General features: G+C 44.2%; 1 protein-coding gene across 8 annotated transcripts in view; it reads left to right on the plus strand.

The window, feature by feature from the left end:
• Positions 1-26,406, plus strand: part of ARMC9 (armadillo repeat containing 9) — a 150,494-nt gene that overhangs the window by 106,048 nt on the left and 18,040 nt on the right. For 4 of the 8 annotated variants that reach the window (XM_058533192.1, XM_058533196.1, XM_058533194.1 and 1 more), the window contains exon 20: positions 12,809-12,913. In XM_058533192.1, the coding sequence (XP_058389175.1) occupies positions 12,809-12,913 (105 nt within the window). Of the gene's footprint in view, positions 1-12,808; positions 12,914-23,972; positions 24,207-26,406 lie in introns of those variants that run through there. The other 4 variants (XM_058533190.1, XM_058533191.1, XM_058533193.1 and 1 more) reach the window with 2 other exon arrangements.

Below are 26,406 nucleotides of genomic sequence, written 5' to 3' on the forward strand. Positions count from 1 at the left end.
AACTGATTCTTCTGCAATCTCATATCTACTGTTGAGCCCATCCACTGAATTTTTCATTTCAGTTATTATACTTTTGAGCTCTGGAATTCTCATTTGATTCCTTTTTATAATGTGCATTTCCCTGTCAAAATTTCCTGTTTTCCACTCATTTTTAGTATATTTTTGTTAACTCTTGAGCACATTTTTCTTTAATTCTTTAAACATTTTTATAATAGCTGCTTTTTGAAGTCTTTGCTAAATCCACCATCTGGGACCACTCAAAGTTCTATTGGCTACTTTATTTTCCCTCAGTACTGGTCACATTTTTTTGTTTCTTTGCCATGTCTAGTAATGCCTTTGGTTGAAAACCAGGCACTACAGATAACATGTTGTAGTGATTCTGAATTATGTTTTGTTCTCCCAAGTATTGTTGCTTTGTGTGTTTTAGTAAGCAGCTAACTTGCCCACCTGGTCTCTAACTGTGAAATCTCTCTCTCCCCTGTGCTATGCAGACAATGGTGTCTCTGCTTATTATTTCGCTCGCCCCAGGTGTCTCCCTGCATGGCTTAACTGTCAGTCAGAGATTTGGGCAGAGATTATGTTTGCATACCTTAAGTCAGTAAGGTTTCCACCTTATGCTACTTGAGCTGTGTGTAGGTTGAGGAATGCATTTAAAAGCGCAGAAAATTTGCAAGTTCCCCCAAGCTTTTAGTTTTCTCTGGGCTCCTTGGGTTTTCTGCATGGATCTGTGGTTTAGTGATTGGTCAGGGATGCAGGGAGATCTTGTCATCTGAGTCCTTCTATGGCTCCCTTGCCTCCAGATATCCTCTTTCAACTCCCAGCTGCTCTGCTACTCGCCCTCTACCAAGTGCACACCTTCAGCCAGGTCATTCTGTGGGTTTTCACTGCTTGAAATAGGCGGGAGCTCCCCCAGGCAAGCAGACCGTAAATGCACCCTTCTTGCCCAATTGCAGTGGCGCTTCCCCAGTGAGCAAACGCTTCTCAAGTTGTTGCCTGCCACTGATCATTTCCCAGTGTCCTGAAATGATTGGTTCTAATAAACTTGTCACATTTTGTACTTGATTTCTGTAGAGGGGAATTGCCTGACCTACTCATGTTCCCATTACCCGAAGTGATGAGGCACTATTCTAGGCCATAGGGATATAGTAGAAAGCAAAATAGATGTTCTTTTGGCATTAACAAAAGCTGTGGAGTTAGTAAATTGCCTGCTTGTCCCAGGACCCATAGTCTTTTAACTGCTAAGTGACCTGTAATTGTTCCTTCTCCCTCATACTTTGTCATCATCTTCCAGACACTGTGGCTCATCATTTTAAAAGTCACTTTCATCTTCCCCTTCATTTCCTTTTCTGCTCCACATCCTGGCTTAAGCCTTGTCTCCCCTCTCTACTGATTGCCCAGCCTCAGTCTCTTCCCTTCCCAGCCTGTCCTGCATGTGGCCACCAGACCATCTTCCTAAAGCAGGGCTTGGGTCATGCAGGGACGTGGTCCCTTAATTTTTAGATTGGGGAACATTTTAAACGTTCCAGAAAGTACAGAAAATAATATAACAGATAGCTGTGGATCTATCCTTCATCCCTCTCCCCTCTCCACTCCCCAGAATTAACCACTATCCTGAAGTTGGTATATAAAATTCCACAGAGGGTTTTGTGCTTCTATAAAATCTTTGTGTTTCCATAAACAATATACAGTATTGTTTTATGGCTTTTAACTTTACATAAATTGGCATAATAATGTATAAATCATTTACCAACTTGCTTTTTTCATTCAACATTACGAGCGAGAGATTTATTCATGCTGATAATGTGCTGCCCAAGTTCGTCCGTTCAACTGCTGCTGTATGGTATCCATTCCTTTCTGAGGGGGCAGCAAGTTGTTCCTGTGTTTTCCGCAGCGCAGCAAGGAGCTTCCTAGTCGGTGTTGCCTTGTACACGCGTGTGAGCGCCTCTCTGAAGCACGCATCTAGACCTTGAATTGCTGAGTCATGTGTGTGAGGGTCTCATCTTTATTAGAGACTGCCAGATTGCTCTCCAAAGTGGCCGGACCTACTTATGCTTTCACAGATCCCTTTTTAAAAACATTTCTGTGCTCCCCATCACTAATAAAATGAAGTTGCTGACAGTGGCATTCAAAGCTGCACTCAGTGAGACCCCGGTCTACCTTGCTGTTTTCTTGCACATTACCAGCTTTGTTTCTTCATCTATAAAAACAAAGATAAATAATCATTACAGAATTGTTGCGAGATCACTGAGTTAATCAGTGGCGCAAAGTGGACACACAAAAAATGATAGTTTCTTTCCTTCCTTTCTGTCCACAAAGTATCCAGTTGCTCCTTCTTCTGGAGCTATGCGGAATAAGTCTACTCCAGAAAAACTCGGGGGGAGGCGTGTTAAAGCCAAGGCTAGGACACTGTCTCCATCCCTGATAGAGATCTCGGCAAGTTGGCTTATTGTTGCAGCTCCCCGGGGTCTTGGATCAGTTCTTGTGTCAGGTGTGCATTTGAGCGTGTGGGCTGTCCGTGACCTCATTCCAAGTCCAAAGTGACAGAGAACAGATGGGGCCAAGCACAGAAACCTCTCTGTAAGCCCCTCCCCAGAGACCCTAGGAAATTACAGATACTTGCTGAATGTAGGAACAGTGAGTGGCTGAATCTAAATACCGAGAAAGTGGTTCAGGAATCAGACTGCCTGGGTTCGAGTCTTGCCCCACCACCTACCAGTTGTGTGGCCTTGGGCAAGTTGGTTAGCCTCTCTAGGCCTCAGTGTTCTCATCTGTAAAGTAAGAATATAAACACCCGTTGTATCAGGTGGTCGTGAGGATCGAATGAAATAATCCCTCTAAAGTTCTAGCACAGACTCAGTGCACATTCGCTGGTTTTAACATTATCATCGTGATCTGGAGGCAGGCTGGCTTGATGCAAACTGAAGTCTGCTGGGGTCGAGGTTTCCCGTGTGGCCTGGCCAGAGCTGGCGCCGAGGCCCGTAGGTGGCCAGGATGGAGGTGGGAGGCAGAGCAGGGACAAGTTCCTGAAAAACCGCATTCAGATTCCTACCACCCCATCCTTACGCCCGCCCCGGGGAGCTTGAGAAACACTGACAGATTCTTACTTTTCAAATCTCCTTCCTCTAGATCCTATGAGGACTTTGGGGTTCATCTAAACATTATTTCAGAACAAATGCAGTTGATTGAAAAATAGTTTTTTCTTATGACATTCTTGCTAACATGTAAGAAAGTACTTTCCTTGTATCAGGGGTCTGTTTCAAGTTCTGGGGTGGTGGTTTCTTGTTAGCTAGCCCCACCCCTACTCACTCACTGACTTGGGGGGCACAACCCTGACTTGGTCACAGGTCTGTTGGTCCCCTGAGCCCCCATTTCCCAAGCACACTCATATGAGCCCCGTTTAGACAGAACCATGACCGAGGTTGCTCTTGCCCTCTTGTCTGTATAAGGCACAGTGTCTAGACACTGCTGTGGTGTTGGCTTCCTCTCCCTCTGCTGCACGAAAGCTTTCTCCTGTCTCCACTTCCAGTTCTTTTGAGCCTCCATGTCTCCCCTGATTCTGTGTCTTACACATTTTAATAAGCTCTGCTTCTCACAGAGCAACTTTGCCATCATCTCCATATATCTTACTATTTTCACTTAGACTTCAGAAAAAGTTTAAGCAAGGAAATTGAGCAGCTAAAGAAATGGATTTGAAGAATCAGGGAAGTAAAGGGTATTGGGGTTTCTCTGATTTCTATCATGTGATTAATTAATGAACTGGGCTGGTTGTTAGACGAGCTGTCAGTGTCCCAGGATACATTTTGCAAATGGAGAAGTTTAGAATAACTGCTCAGCATCACTGTGAGCCCAGGGCCCTGCTTCCATCTGCAGTCCTGGGCACACACTCCAGAAGAAAGCTGCAAAAATGGGAAGGGTCCATTCCACTCGGGGAAATATGCTGATTACACTGCCCGCCTCGTCACCTGGCCCACCCTTTCTCTCCCGTGTGGACTGTTTTCCCCTTATTTCTACAAAGAGTGAGATTTACAATTCAGTGTTCTGAGTGGTGTCTCAAATTTAAACTGCCGGTAGAAGTCTTATAATTATTTCAAGTGGAAAACACACTTGATACTTTCACTTGTCATATGTAAAACCGCTTGAATACATTCTGCTCTCTGCATTATATCTGTTAAGAATCTAAGTTTTCAAATGCATTTAGTGGTCAACCTTAGTTTTGTTTTCTGGCCAATTGCTTAGAATCTGGTTTGTCTGGAGTATTATATATCTAAAGCCTGCAGTTAAGAATCTTGTAGTGTCATAAGATCACCAAGCTGCTGTGGGGAAGCTTCATAGTAGAACATCTAAATTCATCTCAGCTCAAGTGCCTTTTTTATGAGGCATTCTTAATTTCTTGAAGTAATCAGTTATCACCAGCTCTCCCTTTGGTAATCTGATGCATTCTGGTAAAGTACATAAAGACCAGTAATTTTAGTAAAATTCCTCCCAACAATGGTATGTAAAACCTACCCTAAGGAGGCGTTTATTCTTGAAGCATTTCCTTATCCATGTCCTCCTTACCTCACATGGGAGATTTCAAAATATGTTTCACTTGGAATGCACGAGTGGCCCAGAAGAGTTGGTGGGTGTGGCTGGTGCCGCGTTTTCACACGGAGTGTTCTGGCGCTGGGGCGTCACCACACTCGGCTGCTTGCGCTTGAGTGAGGCGAGTAAAATTCTTCCCACTTAGACTGGAGGAAACTAATGGAAAGTAGTTCCCTCTCTCCCAGAGAGAATGCTTAAACTATAATTATCATTGAATGTCTCCTCGGTTGGCCCATTTCAGCAAGTTCCTATACCTCCTCAGTTGTTTTAATACACTTGGCACCAACTGAAAAAGTAGAACAGGTGCCCTGCTATCAGCAAGCATCGTTTTTGGTCGGCTCTCTGCTTACATTTCCCACCGCATCTAGTGGTTTCCTCTGCCTTCGCGAATCTCCCTCTGCGCATAGTTTCCCAAGTGTTGCTGGAAACGGATTGAATAGTATTGAATTCAGCTCTTGCGTCTCTTTGTTAAGTTGCCCTTTCCAGCTCCTTTTACTTTTGCCCTTTACATTCCAGCAGTGCTAACGATGCCTCCATTTCATTTCCACAGAAATTAGTGTCTCTTAGGAAGACTATGACAGCACCTTGTTGATATCTATACAGTATATGACTTTTCAAAATCAGAGAACTTAAGAAGTTTCCTCAGTCAGCAAATCATGATTTTAAAGGAAGCAAGAAGGTGATTTTACTTGCTGGATGGAGAAACTGAGGCACTGGCAAGAATCGCGTCTTTCCAAATTAGAGCCCCAGTACAAAACTATCAATTTAATAATGATTTTCACATCTGTTTTCTTACATTTTGGCATTTTACATGAACATAATATTCTTGAAAGCACCAGTAGTATTTGCCAGCATGTTGCCAACAGAGAAACTCAGCAGAGGAAGCAGATTCCCCAGGTTGTGAGTAGATCAGCTGTGGTGCCCTGGTTCTTTCTCCAGCCCCGCACTCACGTAGGAAACTGCAATTCGAGTTAACTTTTATTAAAGGGTTGTATATATTAGGGACTAAATGCAGAAACTGTCCTGTGTTTTTAGAGGTTAGGGAGAGACTATTGCTCATCAGTGAATTTGACTAGCAAGTACTTTTAGTAAAAAACATCTTCAACTGTTTTTAACTAAAAACACGAAATGGAATAAGTATTTCAGTGAATCTCTTACTAACTTGTTTTTGAACAAGTTAATAAAGGAAGCTTTAACTTGTGATTGCGAGTGTGTTTGCTGGTTTGTGTATGTATAGGCTGATTTGTAAGTGGATGTCTCACGTATGTACTGCTGTCCAGGGGAAAGAAATACTGTTGCTGGCATGGACTGAGGTCAGCCATTGAGTATTATTCACTGAAATGGAATGTGGACATTTATTTTGTTTCTTAACGTCTCATATGGAATGCGGACATTTGTTTTGTTTCTTAAGGTTTCATATTCCGCCCGGGCAGGAAAGTGTTGAATCACCAATACCTTCGTGAAACTGTGATTCCTGTGCCCGTTTCCAGCTGGTGCCTCCAGGACATCGTTCCCTGGTGAAGATGAAATACTAGTCCCCTCTCCAGAGCTCCCTGCCCCTCACTCTGACCACAGAGCCTGCTGCTTTTGTTCACAAGGAGCAGTCATTTCCTAGAATCATCATATAATATACATGCTATTTGGTCACTTAGATATTGGTATTTTAGAAACTAAACTCTAAGCCAAGGCGGCAGTATAAGTCTCACCTGGCCGTCTCAGAGCTGACCTCGGGTAGGACCTCATAGGCAGTGTTACCCTTAAGGAACCCCGCGTGAAATTTCAGGATGGTGAGTACGCTGGCACTTGGCAGAGCTGCTGACTCAGGCGAAGCAGCAGGAGGAGAAGGCAGCTGCCCTTGCTGGGGGGAGTGAGTCAGGACTAGGGTTAGGTTGACCGTGAACCTGGTGTTCCAGGTAGGACGAGCGTGGGTTCTCCGTTTGTGATCAGACGGGACAGGAAGAGAAAGGGGTGAGGCCGTGTGGGCTCCAGAACGCTGCTGCGGCCTGCCCTTCACTCTCTGCCCCAGGGAGCTCCGTCTCAGCTGGGCACAGGGGCCTCGGGGGCCTCAGAAGGCCCTGGGCGGTCCAGCCCATGGCTCTTCAGAAACAGGCTTCTCTGCAGGGCCCCAAGTGGCCAGAAAGATGTGGGCAGAAAGGTGCTGTCCCGTGGCCAGAGTCAGACTCCTGGTCAAGGCCAGGCTGTCACTACGGGCTTGTCACTTCTCAGGCTAGGTGTCCACACAGACAAAATAGCTATAGTGAAAGGAATCTACACGGAGTCACTGTGAGAGTTAGAGGTAAAGTGCTACGGAAATGGCAGGTGGGCTCCTCAAGGGTTCTATGATAAGAGGGCATCAAACAAATGCTCTCAACTGTGGGCTGGCAGGAGTCGTGGCTCCTCCACAGCCCCCACCACGAGGAGGACAGCGCTTTGTTAGAAAGGGCCCTGGGTTGGTCAGACCTGCCGCTTAGTCTGCCGGTTCTGGTCTGCCTGTGGGGATCACTGAGAATAAGTGGAATCCCCTTTTCTTAAGACAGCCCCTCCGGGGGTGACAGCATCTAGTGATGGCAGATGGCCCTGACTGTGTGCTGAAGAGAGCTGGAGAGACAGGACTGCCCCCTCCCCGCCCCCAGCAGCTGCCCTATCCAGAGGCAGTCCACACGGGAATTTGAGCCTTCAGAGCCCTTGGATACGGACTCAGGTAAATCAAATTCACAAAAGACTGGGGTGTCCAGAATGACTACGTATTGGTTTGAAAATGAGGACAGAGTACTCAGGTTTGCTAGAATAAAGCCTTCTCTTCCTGTTGGCAAGTTTAAGGAGCCAAATTACAGGTTTGTTGGGAGGGGAAGGATTGGTTAGATGATCTCAGGGACTGTTGTCACCAAGGTGTGACAGCCTAGGGCACCCCTCCACCCGGACTGGACCAGCACTTGGACTGCCAGCTTCCTCCAGGGCCCCTGCTTCCCCTTTCTCACTCAGAGCAGGCCAGCTCCCTTCATGTGGACACATTCTTTCTTTAGTTATTACCTCAGTGGGATCTGGCCTGTTTTGTATTGATCTTTGTAGCTTAACCTACAGAGGATGGTGTAATCTCCGCAGTCCTGGCTGAGATGGGAGAGAGGACCACCTGTTGCCTGTTACCATGCACGCTGCTCGGTTGATTGCACACAGGCTTGTGACGTCTCACATATGCTATTATTTTGTCTTTAGCTCTTCTCCCTTTTTTTATATTTGAAAACTTTTTATTTTGAGATAATTGTAGATTCACATGCAGTTGTTAGAAATAATACAGAAAAATCCTGTGTACACTTTACCCAGTTCCATCCAATGGTAATATCTTGCAAAACTATGGTATAATATCACAACTGGGTATTAACATTGATATGTTCAAGATCCAGAATATTTCTATTACAGGAGATCCTTTTGATAGCCACACCCACTTTCCTCCACCCCCGTTTCTTCCTTAACCCCTGGCAATCACTAATCTGTTCTTCATTTCCGTAATTTTGTCATTTCCAGAATGTTATATAAATGGAATCATACAGTATATAACCACTGGGGACTGGCTTTTTTTGCACAACATAACTCACTGGAGAGTCATCCAGGTTTGTGTGTATCCGTAGTTCACGGCATGGATGTACCACAGTTTGTTTAACCAGTCTCCAATGGAAGGGCATCTGTTTTTTCCAGTTTTGGGTTATTACGAACACAGCTGCTATAAACATTCATGTACAGATTTTTGTGTGACAGTAAGTTTCATTTCTCTGGGGTAAATGCTCACGAGTGTAATTACTGGTATGTAGTTGCACATTTAGTTTTTTAAGAAACTGCCAAACCGTTTCCCAGAGCAGCTGTACCAGTATTGCATTCCCCCCAGCAATGTGTGAGTGGTCCAGCTTCTCTGCATCCTCCCCAGGATTTGGCATTTAGCCAGTCTGAGAACTGTGTAGCAATATCTCAGTGTGGTTTTAATTTGCATTTCCCTAATGGCTAATAATGTTAAACATTTTCATGTGCTCGTTTGCCATCCATACATCCTCTTTGGTGAAATGTCTCTTCATGTCTTTTCCCCATTTTCTAATTGGATTGTTTGGGGTTTTTACTGTTGAGTTTTGAGAGTTCTTTATACATTTTTTATATTTAAGTACATTGTCAGATACGTGGTTTCCAAATATTTTCTCTCAATCTGTAGCTTTTCTCTTTATCTTCTTAACAGAGTCTTTCACAGGCAAAAGTCTTTTAAAATGTTGATAAAAACTAGTTTATCAAATTTTTCCTTTTATGGATTGTGCTTTTGGTGTCAAGTCTAAGAACTTTTTGCCTAGCCATGGATCCTGAAGATTTTCTCCTATTTTTTCCAAAAATGTGATTGTTTTACGTGTAAGTCTGTGATCTATTTTGAGTTAATTTTGGTATAAGGCATGAGAATTAGATTGAGATTTTTTTTTTCCTATGCATGTCCAGTTGTTCCAGCACCATTTGTTGGAAAGGCAATCCTTCCTCCGTTGAACTGCATCTGCACCTTTGTCAAAAGTCAGTTGGGCGCATTCATGTAGGTCTGTTTCAAGGTTCTCTCTTCTGTTCCATTGACCTATATGTCTTCTCTCTGCCAATACGACATAGTCTTGATTCCTGTAGCTGTATAATGAGTCTTGAAATTCGGTGGACTAATTCCTCCCACCTTATTCTTCTTTTTCAAAATTGTCTTAGCTATTCTAGTTCCATTGTCCTTTCCATATACGTTTTAGATTAATGTTGTATATATCTACAGAAAAATCTTGCTGAGATTTTGATAGAAATTACATTAAACTCGTATATCAATTTGGGGAGAATTGACATCTTAACTGTTTTGAGTCTTCCAATTTATGAACAAAGTATGTCTTTCCATTTATTTAGATCTTCTTTGATTTCTTTTCTTAGCGTTTTATAGTTCTTAGCATACAAGTCCTGTACATGTTTTGTTAGATTTGCACCTAAGTATTTCTTTTTTTTTATTTTGTGGGCAGTTGTTAATAGTATTGTATTTTTAATTTCAGTGTCTTAAGTTTATTGCTAGTATATAGAAATTGATTTTTGTTTTGTTTATCTAGTATCCTTTGACCTTGCTGGACTCACTTATTCTATAAGTTTTTTAGGGTCAATTCTTTGGGATTTTCTATATAGACAATCATGTCGTCTGCACATAGATACAGTTCTGTTTCTTCCTTGATCTGCATGCTTTTTATTTCCTTTTTTCGCCTCATTGCTCTGGCTAGAACTTCCAGCTCTATGTTGAATAAGAATGGTGAGACTAGAAATCCTTCCTTTGTTTCCAGTCTTAGGGGGAAAGCATCCAGTCTTTCACCATTAAGTATAATGTTAGCTATAGGTTTTTTATAGATGTTCTTTATCAAGTATCCTCCATTCCTATTTTTCTGAGAGTTTGGTTGATGGGTGTTGAATTTTGTCATGCTTTTTCTTCGTCTATTAATATGACCATGTGATTTTTTTTTCTTCATAAGCCTGTTAGTCTTGTGGATTACAGTTATTAAATTTTAAATATTGAACCAGATTTGCGTCACTGGAACAAATCCCACTTGGTCATGGTATATAATTCTTTTAACATATTGATCTGTTGCTCTATTCTTTTTCTTTTTTGTGTGTGTGAGGAAGATCAGCCCTGAGCTAACATCCGTGCTAATCCTCCTCTTTTTTTGCTGAGGAAGACCGGGTCTGAGCTAACGTCTATTGCCAATCCCTCCTCCTTTTTTTTGCCCCAAAGTCCAAGTAGATAGTTGTATGTCATAGTTGCACATCCTTCTAGTTGCTGTATGTGGGACACGGCTTCAGCATGGCCGGAGAAGCAGTGGGTCGGTGTGCACCCGGGATCCGAACCCGGACCGCCAGTACCGGAGCGCGCGCACTTAACCACTAAGCCACGGGGCCAGCCAATGTTTATCTATTCTATTTGCTAATATTTTGTTAAGGATTTTTTTTTCCTTTAACCTGATTATTAAGGATTTTTGTGTCTTTATTCGTGGATGATATTTGTCCGTATTTTTCTTTTTATGATACCGTCTTTGTCTGGTTTTGGTACCAGGGTAATACTAGCTTCGTAAAATGAATTAGGAAGTATTCCTTCCTCCTCTGTTTTCTGGAAGATATTGTGTAGAATTGGTGTTACTTCTTCTTTAAAAGTTTAGTAGAATTCTCTAGTGAAACCATGTGTACCTGGAGATTTCTTTTTTGGGAATTTTAAAATTATGAATTCAATTTCCTTAATAGTTACAGGACTGTTCAAGTTATCTATCTCATATTGAGAGGCTTGTGATAGTTTATGTTTTTTATCTAAGCTGTCAGGTTTATGTGTATAGAGTTGTTCATAGTAATTGATGTCTGCAGGGTCTGTAGTGATAGCTCCTGTTTCATTCCTGATATTGGTAATTTGCGTCTTCTATCTTTTTTCTTTGTCAGTCTTGCTAGAGGCTTGACAATTTTATTAGCCTTTTCAAAGAACCAGCTTTTTGTTTTACCAATTTTCTGTATTTTTTTTTCTGTTTTCCTTTTCATTGATTTCTGCTCTTATTATTTCTTTCATTTTGCTTGCTTTGGGTTCATTTTGTTCTTTTTCTATGTTCTTGAAACTTTCTGTTTTTTATTTCTTTCACGAATGTTTAATAATTGCTCGTTGAAGCATTTTTATGATGACTGCTTTAAAATCTATGTCAGATAATTCTAGCCTCTCTGTTATCTTTTTTGTCTGTGTGTGTGAGGAAGATTAGCCCTGAGCTAACATCTGATGCCAATCCTCCTCTTTTTTTTTTTTGCTGTGGAAGATTGGCCCGGGACTAACATCCATGCCCATCTTCCTCTACTTTATATGGGACGCTGCCACAGCGTGGCTTGACAAGTGGTGCGTCGGTCTGTGCCCAGGATCCAAACCTGTGAACCCTGGGCCACTGTAGTGGAGAGCACAAACTTAACTGCTATGCCGTCGGGCCGGCCCACCTCTCTGTTATCTTGATGTTGGCAACTATTGATTGTCTCTCTTTGTTCAGTTTAGAGCTGCCTGGTTCCTGGTATGATGACTGATTTTTTATGTAAACCCAGATATTTTGGGTATTATGTTATAAGAGATTTGATCTTATTTAAACTTTCTGTTTTAGCTGGCTTCTTCTGACACTGCTCTGGCAAGGGAGGCAGGGGCTTCTCCTCATTACTGCCAGGCGTGGTGGAAGTCCAGGTTCTACGCTTGGCCACTGTTGACACCCATTGGTGGTGGGGGGAGGGAGGAGACTCCTCATTACTACAGGGCAAGGGTGGAGTTCTGGATCCCTGCTAGGCCTCCACTACTACCTCCCTGACTGGAAGGGGTAGGAATGCCTCATTACTGTTCCCCACATGGCCTCCCCTGACACCACAGGGACGTGATGGGCAGTGGTGAAAGTCCTGACTCTCCACCAGGCCTCTTCTGACACCATCCCAGCATGGAGAGGGGGGACATCTCATTACTGCCAAGTGGGGGTGGAAGTCCAGGCTCTCCACGTGGTCTCCACTCTCACGTTGGGGTGGGGGTCCTCATTACTGCCCAGCAGGGATGGAATTCTCCCTCCCTACCTGGTCTTCTCTGATATCCCCCCAGCTGTGGGTGTTGGGGTGCCTCATTACAGCCTGGTGAGGATAGAAGTCTGGGCTCCCTGAGGCCTTTGCTGGTGTGGTTGGGGGTGGGGCAACAATGTTTTCTGTGGTATTTGGTTATTTTCTATTAAAGTTCTATCGTGCTAGGCTCCCCCTTTTCTTTTATTTATTTTTCCCCCAAAGCCCCAGTAGATAGTTGTATGTCATAGCTGCACATCCTTCTAGTTGCTGTACGTGGGACGCGGCCTCAGCATGGCCGGAGAAGCGGTGCGTCGGTGCATGCCCGGGATCCGAACCCGGGCCACCAGCAGTGGAGCGTGCACACTTAACCGCTAAGCCACGGGGCCGGCCCTTTTTTTAATTATTTTTTATTTATTTATTAGGCTCCCCCTTTTCTGGTCCTTTGGTGTTTTCCCTTTCATCTTCATGGAGAGGTTATGAGCAGAGAGCAGACTGCTCCTGAGACCCTTGAAATGCAAACCCACAAGTTGCTGTGGTTGAGCTAAGGCCTTCTCATTTCATGGCAGATACCCCCTTGGGGAACCACCCTTCTGGGAACTTGTGGCAGGGGGTCCAGAGCATTCACCCCGTGTCTCCTTGGAAACAGGAGGACCATGACACTATGGAAGCCGATCTGGACAAAGATGAACTGATCCAGCCCCAGCTTGGAGAACTCTCAGGCGAGAAGCTTCTGACCACAGAGTACTTGGGAGTAAGTACCATGTGAAGGGGGTGGGGTCCTGAAATAGAAAGGAGAGATGCACCATTGACAGATTTAGCATTTGCAATAACACAAAAGGGTTTGGTTTGGTCTGTTACCATACTGTGTTTATGAGAAGTTCCATGTTAGCCAGTTGCTTCCAGTGGCCATGAAGTGCCCTCTGGCCCTCACTACCTGTCACAAATAGTCCTGCTGGTAAACAGAAGAGGGATTAGAATATAACTAAAAGGCACATGCCAGAAGCCTTTGTAGTATCTGAGGATATGTCCATCCTTAAGAGTAATCATCTACTTGTCCAACTTCTTAATCTGTGGGTGCCTTATTTGTTAGAAGGAAAGACTGTAGTCGATTGGAAGCCCTCACCACGCAGGTGGTGGCTGAAACACTCCGGGCAGATGAGGCTGCCCACTGAAGCAGAGAGTGGAGAGAGAGAGAGAGAGAGAGGAGCTGAGGACAGGGGGTCGTACCAGCATGTCAGGAGTGAGGGAAAGAAGAGGGGCCCCCAAGAAGGACAGAAAGTGAGCAGTCAGAGAAGCTTGAGGAGAACCAGGAGGATGCTGTGCCATGGAAACAGAAGGGAGGAGTGTTTCAGGATCACTGAGTGATCAATCCAAGCATCCGAGAAGCCTGTGGAGTCACACGGCTGTGATGGGGCCAGAGTCCGAACTCTGAGGACTCCCCAGGGACTCTTATGCTCAGCCAGCTCCAGGAGCCATTGGTTACCACCCACCAGCTAAATAGGGAAGGGCACGAGTCAGGAGGAGTTGCCGACGGGCCAGGAGAGGATGGCAGTGTCAAGGGCCCGCAGGTGTCTCATGACACCTTGATCAGAGAGCACGTGGGGTCCGCAGGTGAGATGCTGGAGTGTAAGGTTTCTGAAGGGAGGAGCAATCGCAAGGGATGAGGGCCAATCTAGACTGAAGCCCTGTGACGGACAGCTGAGCTCATAGAGGTGAAGGCCATTGGCATTAAAAGGAGCTCCTGGAATTCGGAGCTGGTGGTTGACTGGGTCAGTTACATGGACCTTGAAATCTCCTCGAATTAGGCAGGTTGGTGTTGGAGCAGAAGGCTTGGAGCCAGTCAACACTTGGCTGGCAAAGACAGTGACTCAGGAAGGAAAAGGATGGTGGGTGCAGGTGGCCTGAGCCTTTATAGGAGCAGGTAGAAGCTGAAAGCGCCTGTCCCTCATTGCTGCCCCTAGGCCAGGCCCTCATCACCTCATCCTGGGCACTAGGTTTCCTGTCACCTGGCCCCAGTCTTCCTCATTGGAATTTCCAGGAGCCCCAGGCTGGAATGCAGTACATGCTGATGGAACCTGAGGCTGGAGGACATCCAAAGGCCAGAGCACGGGGGCTCTATAGGCGAAGGCTGTGGGTTTTACTCTGCATGAGCTGCGAAATTATTGGAGGGCGGAGAGCAGTTTGCCTTATGTGTTAATATATCAACTTCCATTTTCACTCTCGCTGCTTTATGGAGGATAGACTGGAGAGGCAGGAGTGAAAGGGGAGTGACTGAAGGGGGCTGAGGGTGGGGCAAGATCTGGTGGGCTATAGCCCTCCCTGTTTTCAGACTGTCTTGAGGATCAAAGGAATCTGATTGACTGTGGAGGCTCTGTGTGTATTGGGTCAGGTGGGGAGTGCTCGAGAAAGGCTGGAGGTGAGGCAATCCAGGTTCCAAGTTGTTGATGGAAGTCTTGAGCCTTGACTGGGCCGATGTCTCCCTTCGGAAGAACACTGGTTTGTCAGGGAAAGACTGAGCTCCATTTGGAGGAGGGAGCATTTTTAAAAGCAAGACCCTCCTGCTCTCATGGGCAAGTTATGAGGAAAACAGAGGAGGCTAATTGGTGGGGCTTCTTTGGAGAGTGGTGGCGTAGCTGTCGAGAACATGGCCCTGCGCTGTTGGGACTTTCCCACAGACACAGCCACACAAGCATACGAGTGTCAGCAAGGATGTTCATGTCACTTTGTCCAAGGGAAACCTGGATACAGCCCCTCGGCTAAGTAACTTACAGCATGTCTGCACAATGAAATGCTGTGCGTGAGATCTTATATTGATGTGTTGAAGATTTTTAACAACAACGAAAAACCCAAGTTGCAGAACATGCTGGGGCTACCAGTTTAATCATGCAGACTAGTGAGATGCAAAGGAACAGAGCTTTCTAATCCACATCCACCAATAACCTGGTTTAATGGTGTCTAGAAATGCTGTCATTTTACCATAGCATGCAGTTCTAAATCTCCTTAAGGTATATGCACTGTCCTTTCACCAGAAGGAAGTCTTTTGAATCCAGCAGAAAAGTTCTACACGTGCTTGCTTATCTCGTTGGTGTCAGTTACTTTTTTGTGTGTGTGTGTGTGAGGAAGATCAGCCCTGAGCTAACATCCGTGCTAATCCTCCTCATTTTGCTGAGGAAGACCGGCCCTGGGCTAACATCCGTTGCCAATCCTCCTCCTTTTTTTTTTCCCCAGAGCCCCAGTAGATAGTTGTATGTCATAGTTGCACATCCTTCTAGTTGCTGTATGTGGGACGTGGCCTCAGCATGGCCGGAGAAGCGGTGCGTCGGTGCACACCCAGGATCCGAACCCGGACCGCCAGTAGCGGAGCACACACACCTCACCGCTAAGCCACGGGGCTGGCCCGGCGTCAGTTACTTTTTGGTGGAGATGTGAGTAGTAAGAATGAAGTACAGAAAGAATTTGTTGTATAGATGTGAAGACCAAGTGCATTAGCTTCCAAGAGCTGCAGTAACAAATTACCGTAAACTGGGTGGCTTAAAACAACAGAAATTTATTCTCTCACAGTCCTGAAGGCCACAAGTCCAAAATCAAGCTGTCAGCACAGCCATACTCCCTCCGGAGGCTCTAGGGGAGAATCTTGCTCATTATTCCAGCTTCTGGTGGCTCCAGGTGTGCCTTGGCTTGTGGCTGTATACAACTCCACACTCTGCCTCCGTCTCCACATGGCCTTCTCCTCTTCTCTCTATGTTCTCTTTTGTCTCTTATAAGGACACTTGTCATTGGATTTAGGATAATCTAGGATGATCTCTTCATCTCAGGATCCTTAACTTAATTACATCTGCAAAGACTATTTTTCCAAATAAGCTCACATTCGCAGGTTCTAGGGGTTAGCACATGGACATAGCTATTGGGGGCCCACTACAACCCCCTGCACATAGGATCTCACAGTAGAAACATTTTAAAATTTTATTAGAACACTTAATGTTGAGCAGTAAGCACTGAGGTTGTATGTACACTCCCAGTTTTGCTGTCTCTGTGCATTAGTCATCCTAAGCTGCCCTCTGACACCCTGTCTTGATTTGAAATCGACAGCCTGCCAGCCTCTGTGTGCTGGGCCAGTGATTTCAAAAGAAGGGTCTTACTTCCACGCCTTTAGGTCTAGTGGTGCACCCCAGGGCTTTAAGCTCATATCTTCATAACTGCTTGTGCCAAACGAGGGAACCTGCAAAAGATGGAAGGCATTTCATTGGGGAATACATGCCCCAAAATAATGATTCATGCCTCCCAGTCTGATGTACTAGGGAGATTATAGATTTTTCAGGATCAGTCAGAAGATGTTGACTTTTTGAAACACTGTGTCATAAAATTGTATTCAGAAAGTTTTTATTGAACCTGTACCATTTGCCTAACACACAGCAGAATGCTGAAAAATGTTAAGACATAGCTGTTACCTTTGAGAAGCTTATGAAAGAAGATACAGAGGAGATAAAACTGTGGTACTGATGAGGGATGTAGATAACAGCGAGAAGTGGTTAGTGGGTTAGCAGATATTTCCTGCCATGTCAGAGCTAGCCCAGGGTTTCTCAAAGTCCCAGACCACCAAATGGAGTTAAAAATAGTCTAGGCCGCACCCCAGACCTTACCATAATCCCAGGAATGGGTTATTGTTCACGCCAGTGATTAAAAACTACTAGCTGGGGTGAGGGTGGAGGTGCAACGGGGGCAGCCCACCAGGTGTTCAAGGATGGGAAGAAGCCCTTCCCAGGATTCCTGGACCCAGTAGCTGGGTCCTGCAGGGCGTTTTCAGCCACCTCTTTCCCTGCCAGGCCACACTGCCAATTCTTGCCCTGCCACGTGCAAGCACACAGCTCCTGTGCACTGCAGAGCCCTGGCCACCAAAATGCTCAAGACCCCAGAGAACTCAGAAAGCTTGCGCCAGGAGAACTGTTCCGAAGCTGGCGTGAGAGTGGGGGTGGTCACAGCAGATGTGTTGCTTACTCACTGTTCTGGTGAAAAGCAGCATGCGTGGCTCTTCTTTAGGCCATGATCATCAGCGGGTTGAGACTGATGGTTTGCTGACTTCTTCTCCTGGCTTGCTCATTTCTGTATTTTCTTAGTATCATCCATACTGTGCTGAATAATCATTTAATTCTCCCTGAAAAGAACACCCTGATTTACTTAGATTTCTTCATCGCCTTGGTTAAAGGGGTGTAGATATTTGTCGTAGAATCTCAGTTTTTTGTTTTTAGTTTGAAGTTTAAACTTATTGTTCATTACCTTTAACAACAGTGATAGGCATGTCTTTTTTTCTTTTTTTGGTATTTATTTATTTTTTTAATTTTTTGTTTATTGCAGTAACGTTGGTTTATAACATTGTATAAATTTCAGGTGTACATCATTATACTTCTATTTCTGCATAGATTACATCATGTTCACCACCCAAATACTAATTACAACCCATCACCACACACGTGCTGAATTATCCCTTTCACTCTCCTCCCTCCCCCCTTCCCCTCTGGTAACCACCAATCCAATCTCTGTCTCTATGTGTTTGTTTATTGTTGTTATTATCTACTACTTAATGAAGGAAATCATATGGTATTTGACCTTCTCCCTCTGACTTATTTCACTTTGCATAATATCTTCAATGCCCTTCCATGTTGTCACAAATGGCTGGATTTCATCGTTTCTTATGGCTGAGTAGTGTTCCATTGTGTATATATACCACATCTTCTTTATCCATTCGTCCCTTGATGGGCACTTAGGTTGCTTCTAAGTCTTGGCTATTGTGAATAACGCTGCAGTGAACACAGGGATGCATGTATCTTTACGCATTGGTGTTTTCAAGTTCTTTGGATAAATACCCAGCAGTGGAATAGCTGGATCATATGGTAGTTCTAGCCTTGATTTCTCGAGGAATCTCCATACTGTTTTCCATAGTGGCTGCACCAGTTTAGTTCGGCACGTGCTGCCTGCTTCTCACATCTGATTCCATTTCATTTAATCCTCCCAACACCTATGGGGTAAATTCTGCTCGGCATCGCATCGTATAGATGAGGAAGCTGAGGCTGAGGAAGGTTAAGTAACTGAGTGTTACTGGAGTCTGCTTGCCCTTTACCACTAAGCTGTGCCGCCTTCCGGAAGAGCTGTCAATTTTCCAGGGAATTGAATTCTGTATTTGAAAGTTTAGAGAACTCTGATGCTGTGAAATATTCATGATTACTATGTGGTCTGATTTTTGAACATAGGCTCAGTTTCAGGGGAATGCCTATTGTAAATGCTAATTGCTCCCTTTCCACCCTTGCTTTCCCCTTCTGTCAAAGGAAGATCCAAATTCACTAGGTTTTCCAGAAGTCCCCCAAAGGGCTGGTTGAAGCACAGGGTTCTGGCTGCCTCCTGAGGATCTGAGTGTGTGGAGGTGCCCGGGAATCTGCATCTTTATTAGGCCCCTCAGTGGTTCTGAAGCCAGAGTGTGGGCCATGGAAACATTGCCACTTGTGCAGAACTCAGGCTTAAGAGGCCCTCTGCAGGGGGAATGTGCGCAGCTGGCCGGGGGGCGCGGCCGAGCCCCTCGGAGACAGGGGCGGGCCCCGGGACCCCCTGTCCTGCTGCCCTGGGTGGGACAGAAGCCAGAGGCGCTTGCAGCTGCCCTGTTGTGCTCATAGCAAAAACCAAAACCAGAGAAGGAAGGGCCTCAGTCTCTAATTTTTGCTTTTAGATTTTTTAATTTATCTCCACTTTGGGGCTTTTTCTAATCACTTTTCGATCAGTTATTCCTGTTCTGCCTAACTCCAGTGGTTGAAGGGTCAGGTCCCCCTACGTATTAGGGGGTTAGATGAAAACACAACCAAACAAGCAGAGGAAAAATCCCAAACCCCCAAATATTTCAAATCCTTTTCTTTTTCAATTTACTTCTTATATTCTTTTTTCTAAATACAAAGGAAATATATGCTTATTACTGAAAAGTCAAAAGTAAGCAGAGCGTAAGCAACAACCTAATAGTCCTGCCTCCCCAGAGGTACCCACTGCTCCCTCATTAACCTCCCTTTATCTCTGTCCCTTATCTCTCCCGGATCAGCTGGGATTGGGCCCAGCTGCAAATAGCAGAGAATCCTGGTTTATCACCCCACTGATAACACTGGGAACATCAGACCCCAGGCTCTTTCCTGCCTTCCCTCACCTGCCTGTCAGGAAGAAGGGAAGATCCAGCTTTTGTGGGACCTCCAGCTTGCAGAGTTTTGCAGGCCTTCTTTAAAATAAAGGAATACAAAGTTAGGTGTAAAAGTGAGTGCTTAATTTAGAATGAGAATGAGAAAATAACTCACAGTCAAATTCAAATTTTAAGAACTGACAGATACCACAAACAGAAAATAATGTTTTTATTAACTAGCTGCGTGGCACACCTCATAGTTTTTTTTCTGTATATTTTTTAAGTCCTTTGATTGCCTCTACATATTACATATATGACAATGAGTCTGTAAGGTTTCCTAGAGAGAGAGAAAAGAAAATGAGTCAGTCCTTCCTGTGACATATTTGATCAAATTTTGCTTCTTATTACTGATAGATTAGAAGACTTTCTTTCGGCCTCACATTTAGTTTTTGGTAGTGCTGTGTAAATTTTTAGGGTGGTTGTTAAATTTGAGAAAATCTTCCTCAAGTTTCTTCTATAAAGAAACTGTAAGATTCGGGGACATTTCACATTTTCTTGCGTGCATAGGGAAGGCCTAGAAGGCATTCCTACATCAGGACAGCTAGGCATTGTTTGGCCATGCACAGAAGTGACTGGGCATCATATAAATATATGCCACTAAACCCAAATTAAGTGTCACCTGCACTCAGTGTCCTCTTAGCTAAATCCCAGATTGCCTTTGGCCGTTCCAGCACCACGCCACCAACGTGAGAGGAAGTGGGTCAAGGGAAGTCAGAGTAAAGAGAAACAGCAGAAGGGAAGTAAGAGTAGAAATAGCAGTATTAAGTGATTGCAGTCAAAATGTCCTACTTTTGCAAATTTTACAAGAACATATGACCCTGTGAACACATTGCTAGGGCCCCTTCCAGGGCCTTGAAGCTTCAGTTTCGTTAGCTTCATGGTAGTTCTGCCTCAGTGCATCAGCCCTTCGTTCACTTGCTTGTGGCCTGTTGGTCATAAGATGACGGATGCAGCTCCTGGCACAAATCCGTGATCCAGTCAGGAAGAAGGCCAAACATGGAGGCCAGCCAGATCCACCCCCTCTTCAGTACTTTTCCTGAAGCTCGATCCGGTGACCTCCACTTACTTCTTACTGGTCAGAACTGGGTCACATGGCCCCTAGCTGCAAGGGAGTCTGGGAAGGTGGGTATTTTTAAGTAGACACATTTCTGTGCCAACGAAGACCAATTTCTGTTGGTCAAGAAAGAGAGAATGAATATTGAATAGATAGCTCACAGTGTCTGCTTTAGCTTCTGGGTAATTTTCTGTGTGTATAGAGAGAGAGAGAGAGAGAATACCTGTATTTTCTTATAAAAATTCGTACTGCTTTATACCATGTCATAATTTCTTTAGGTGGTTCACCAATACTCAAAAACTAGTAAATGAGAAATATATTTTTTACCTAAATTGACATGTGTTGACCATCTTTTACTACTGAATGAGTTACATTCAGCTAAATCATATGCTGCTTTTTTTTAATTGTGGTTAAATATGCTGCATTGTTTTAGCAGCAGAACCTTCTTTCAAACAGAATCTCCATGTGTAACACAGATGGAAGCTGAGTCCCTCTGGGTGAGTAAGAGGGTTGCCAGGAGCCCTGTCTCTTCTCTCTCCCAACAACGCTGGAAACATTTCTGCAGAACTCAGTGTGGGCAGCAGGTTGTGGGACTAGATACCCTTTAAGATCTTTCCAGCCGCAAAAGGCACCTTTGCACCTGAGGGGCCCGTGGAGGGGCCTGGAGACCTTGGGGGCCGCTCTGTGCCTCACCCTGCAAGCACAGCAGGTTGTCAAGTGAACAGGAAACAGGCCCTCGGGAAAGCGGCTGCTCGGAAGCGCTGGGCATGCCAAACCCTCCTCACCGAGGACCTTTCCTCGGGCATTCTGATAACAGACCAGACAGTTCTGGCCCTCATCCATTGGAGAGGACAAATACCACCCACCTTAAATTATTTCTTAGGCCTATGAAGCTTTAAGGAGATGGTATGGGTTTTCCAAAGGCTGAAACACTCTCAAATATAAGTGATATGTTCTCTCTCTTCTAGGAAGGCATTGGGAGGGGTGGGCTCGGAAGGACAGTGGAGTGGGGGAGGAGGCGGCAGAGGGCTAGCAGCAGACTCGAGAGAACCCACATATTCGCTGTCTCCCCTTTTCCAGTAGCTTAAGACTTAGCCATCTGTGGAAAGACCCAAGTGTTCTGACTAGCATAGTGGAGGGGGAAAGAGAAGGCATGAGTGGTCCTACGGTACTGTGGAAAATTGGACTTAAGGGGCCTGCTCTGGTGATGAGGGTGGGCTTGTAAATTTGACCCTAGATACTAGATGGGGACAGTGTGACAGAAGAGAAGTCAGAGTAGAAGCCGACAGCAAGATTGATTGCAGATAAAAGAGCCTTCTTTTGCAAATTTCACAAGAGATATAATGGGAGATGGAACTGCATTTTAGTTCTTATTTGGAAAGCTTAATTATGTTCCATTTCTTCCAAGAGGGTAGAAGACCCCCCTTCCCTCTCCTTCTGTCTCTTTCTCCTTTTTTTATTTTTATTTTTTTTGTGAGGAAGATGGGCCCTGAGCTAACATCTGCCAATCCTCCTCTTTTTGCTGAGGAAGACTGGCCCTGTGCTAACATCCATGCCCATCTTCCTCTGCTTTATATGGGACGCCGCCACAGCATGGCTTGACAAGCGGTACGTCAGTGCGCGCCCGGGATCCGAACCGCAGGCCGCCACAACGGAGCACGCGCACTTAACCGATACACCACCTGGCCAGCCCCTGTCTCTTACTCCTTCGCACTCCTTCCACCCACCCCACCCTCCAGACTCCCCTAGTGGATGACTGTCCCCACAGCACAGGTGAGAACTATTGTTTCCCGCAGGAAACTGGTCCTTTTTATCTTCTCCCTGCCTCAAATACTATATAAACCCAAATAACTTTTCAGCAAAAATCAAGAAATCAAAGATGTAATTCCAATTTTAAAAAAATTTTCTGTTTTTTCTTTTTTACTTTTTATTTTGAAATAATTATAGATTCACAGGAAGTTGAAAAAGTAGTACAGAGAGGTCCTATGCCCCCGTTTCCCCAGTGGTACCATCTTATGTAACTCATGTCTTATGTAACCGTCTTACATGGCACAGCATCAAACTAGGAAATGGATGTTGGGGCAATCCACAGACTTTATTCTGGTTTCACCAGTTTTACAGTGATTTCTTTTTTAAGCAATTTTTCTTAATTTTTAACGTAATATAACCACATTTCAGAAAACTTGGAAAATAGAAAAATTTTTCTTGGTTCTACTATCCTATGTAGCCACTGAATCATTTCAGTGTTCATTTCCTTCCAGTCTTTTTGTGTATCTTTAGCATAATTGAGAGCATCATGTGTGTACAGTATTATAACCTGACTTTTACCTGATGTTTTAAATAAACTTTTTTTCATAACCTAGTCTTTATCGTTGTAAATGGCCATATAATGTTTCAAATGAAAATGCCATATTTTACTTCATTATTCCCATATTACTGGACAGTTAGATTATTCTAGTCTTACTCTATAATAATTTTGTAACAAACAACTTTATTTAACATTTTCCATATTTTAGATTCTTTCACTAGGATTTACACCCAAGGATATGAACATTTTTACAACTCTTGATATAAAATGCCAAAGTACTTTCCAAAAGAGCTGTCTCACATTTCCACGCCCTCATGTTTTAAACTAGTGCCAGCAGTGGAAGGGATCATTTCTCTAATTGTCCCTCATTTAATAATTGAAGAATGACGAGTTTTTTGTAAAGTTGTAGTTTCTAATTACTTATAAAGTTGATCATTTTTTCTGTTTTGTGACTTGGCTGTTTGAATTCTTTGCCCAATTATCTATTTACTGTTTGACTTATTGATGTGTAAGAGCTCTTTATCTAATGAACATTTTAACCTTTAATCTGTTAAATTTGCTGCACTATTTCTTCCCAGTCTGTTGTTTACCTGTTAATGTGGCTTGTCTTTAATATACTGTATGTGGAAATGTTAATTTTTTTATGAACCCAAATCTGCCTATCTGTTCTTCCTTCTCACTTTCAAAAGTCAATCCTGGGGCCGGCCCGGTGGCGCAAGCGGTTAAGTGCGCGCGCTCCGCTGCGGCGGCCCGGGGTTCGCTGGTTCGGATCCCGGGCGCGCAACGACGCACTGCTTGGTAAGCCATGCTGTGGCGGCGTCCCATATAAAGTGGAGGAAGATAGGCACAGATGTTAGCCCAGGGCCGTCTTCCTCAGCAAAAAAAGAGGAGGATTGGCGGATGTTAGCTCAGGGCTGATCTCCTCACAAAAAAAAAAAAAAAAAAAAAAAAGTCAATCCTCTCCCCAAATGTGATAAGTTACTGTATTCGACTATTTTCTTCTTTTTTCCAGGGTTTGGTTTTTTTTAAGTTTATACTGGTAAATGGATGATATGCAAGCCTAAAGGGATTTTCCCCAAAATTGCTGTTTATCTAAGCAATCTGTGTCATGGTCCTTCCCCATTTATTTGCAAAGCTTCTTCTTACTATACATTAGTTTGTTAAATGTAGTCAGTTCTACCTCCAGGCCAGCTCCTAAGGAGATGATTTCTCCAGGCCCATTTCTTCTTTCCTTCCACCAGATCATGACCAACACGGGGAGGACGAGGCGGAAGGGGCTGGCCAGCGTGCAGTGGAGCGGGGACGAGCCCCTGCGTCGGCCCGTCACCCCCGGCGGCCACAGGAACGGGTACCCAGTGTAAGTCCAGGCTGTAGGAGGCGGGGAGTGGTTTTCTTAAGCTTCGTGTTGATTAACTGCAGTGTAAGATGTATGTATTTAAAAGTTCAGAATAAAACGTTCATATTGAAAAGTATTTCTCTCTCCATTGTTTATCTGTTGGCGATTTTTGGAGGGAAAGAGGCTGAGTCTCCCACTCCCCGCTAGGTTTCTTCTTCCAGAAAGTGAAGTGGTTGGATTACAGGATCTTTAGGGCCACTTCCAGCCTTTGTCCGGGAGAAGACAAGTATTGGCCCATGTAATTTGAAAGGAAAGGACCAGAAGGAACAGTGGGTCTACCCAGAAAGGACTCCTGTTGTTTCTTTTCTGCAGCCTCTCACCAAAGCACCAGGCCCTTTGTGGGGACTGGAGTGTCACCATTTAAGACACCAAATCAACTTATTTTTAGATGACTTTTTAAAGCAACTGTGTGCATTTTTAGCTGCCAAGTCTTATTCATTCTTCATAGCCTTGGGCCTACCTCGTTTACATAAACAAAACTTTAGAGCCTCTGGTCTCCCTGGGGGCCGGGGGTCCTGACCCCTGTGGGCTCTGGGGGAGCCCCAGGTCAGGTGGTCCAGCCTGGGCGGGAGAGAAGCTGCTTCTGTGGCCTGAGTGGGCTCACTTATCCTGTCTAGAGAGAATGCTGGAGAGAAACAAGTGGGAACAAGGGGGTTATAGAGAACAGGTGAAAAACCTACATTATTCATTCAACAAATATTGGCCATAAAAATAGTTCAAATGAATATGCCATATTTTACTGAGTTATCCCCTATCGCTGGGCAGTTTGGTTGTTTCCAGTTTTACTCTATAGTAATTTGTAATGAACAACCACGTGCCGGGGATACAGCAACAAACAAAACCCGGAAATGGCTGCCTTCATGGAACTCTGTGCACGAATGTTGGGGCGCCAGAGCCCCACACACAGATCCGGCCGAGTTCTGTTGCCCAGCTGGGCCTGACCTATAAATATTTCAAGGCCCATGCCACGGATCGGTGCTCTGAGATCTATTTGATTTTATTTCAAGATTAGTCATCATGTGCTTCCTATTTCGAGGTTTTTATTTTTAATTACTAGCATACAAACTAATATACCTTTTTCTCTTAAACCTACAACCATTATTTTTTAACCTACAGAACAGTTGAAAGAATATTACAGTGAGGAGCTGCTGTTAACATGTTGCCACATTTGCATGCCTGCTCTCTCTCTTCTGTGTACGTAATATATAATTTACACACATATACAATTTTTTTGCTGAACTGTTTGAAAGAAGGTAGCAGACTTTGAGCACACATCTCCTAAGACTAGGAACATCCTGCACTTAACCACATTATTACACCTAAGAAAGTTAACATTAATTTGATAATATAGTATATCAATATTCCCTAATTGTCTCCAAAATGTCTTTTATATCTGAGGGATTTTGTATTTGTGTTTTTGAACCAGAATATAGCCAAGTGTCAACTGCTAGTAAATTCAGTTTATAAATACAATACCTTTTTTAATGGAAGTAGTAACTAATAAAATTCATCTTGCTTGACATGAGAAAGAGGACACCAAATCATCATTTAAGAAAATTATTTTAAAATTATCTTTTAAAGTTATTAAAACCTCGGCTTCACAGAGAGGCAACAATGACATAAGGATATTTTAATCAGAAATAAGGATAAAGGGAATCTTATAAACATAAGATCTATCCTATGGGCACAGTTAATTCTTGAGTCTGAAGGTGGCGAGGAGGAGGAGGACATGTGTCTGTGCCTGGGGAGCACGTGTGCTGCCCCCTGATTTGTGGAAGTGGTCGCTGCAAAGGAGAGCACCTCGTTTTCCTGAAACTACAGACCCTCCTACTCTAAGGAAGCAATCGCCCCATCTCCAGCTCCCTCCATTCAGCCAATTCAAACAAACATTTATATCACTTCTGTGTACCAGATGGTGTGCTAATTGCTAGGGATGCAGAAATAAATGAGCTGTGATTCCTGCCCTGAGAAGCTACACAGCAAGCCACCTAGTAGGGGAGAGATGGCGGAGCCCAGGGGTGCTCCGCGCTGGCGGCGGGAAATTAACATTCAGCCTCTTTAAAATGTTGATCTGACTCTCCATGCACAACCAGCCCCTCTAATAACCCAGGGTTGCTGGGGGTGTAGATAAATCAAGAGCCCCTGTGATCCTGGGGACTCGGACAATATGCATTATACGCATTCGAGACACTAGTTCTTTAGAGTCAGTAATCCCACTTCTAGCCCTATACAAGGGCTTTTATTGCAGCATTATTTATACAATGAGAAATAATCGAAAT

This window comes from Diceros bicornis, chromosome 37 (genome assembly GCF_020826845.1).
Source record: "Diceros bicornis minor isolate mBicDic1 chromosome 37, mDicBic1.mat.cur, whole genome shotgun sequence".
In the NCBI taxonomy this organism is placed as follows: domain Eukaryota; kingdom Metazoa; phylum Chordata; class Mammalia; order Perissodactyla; family Rhinocerotidae; genus Diceros; species Diceros bicornis.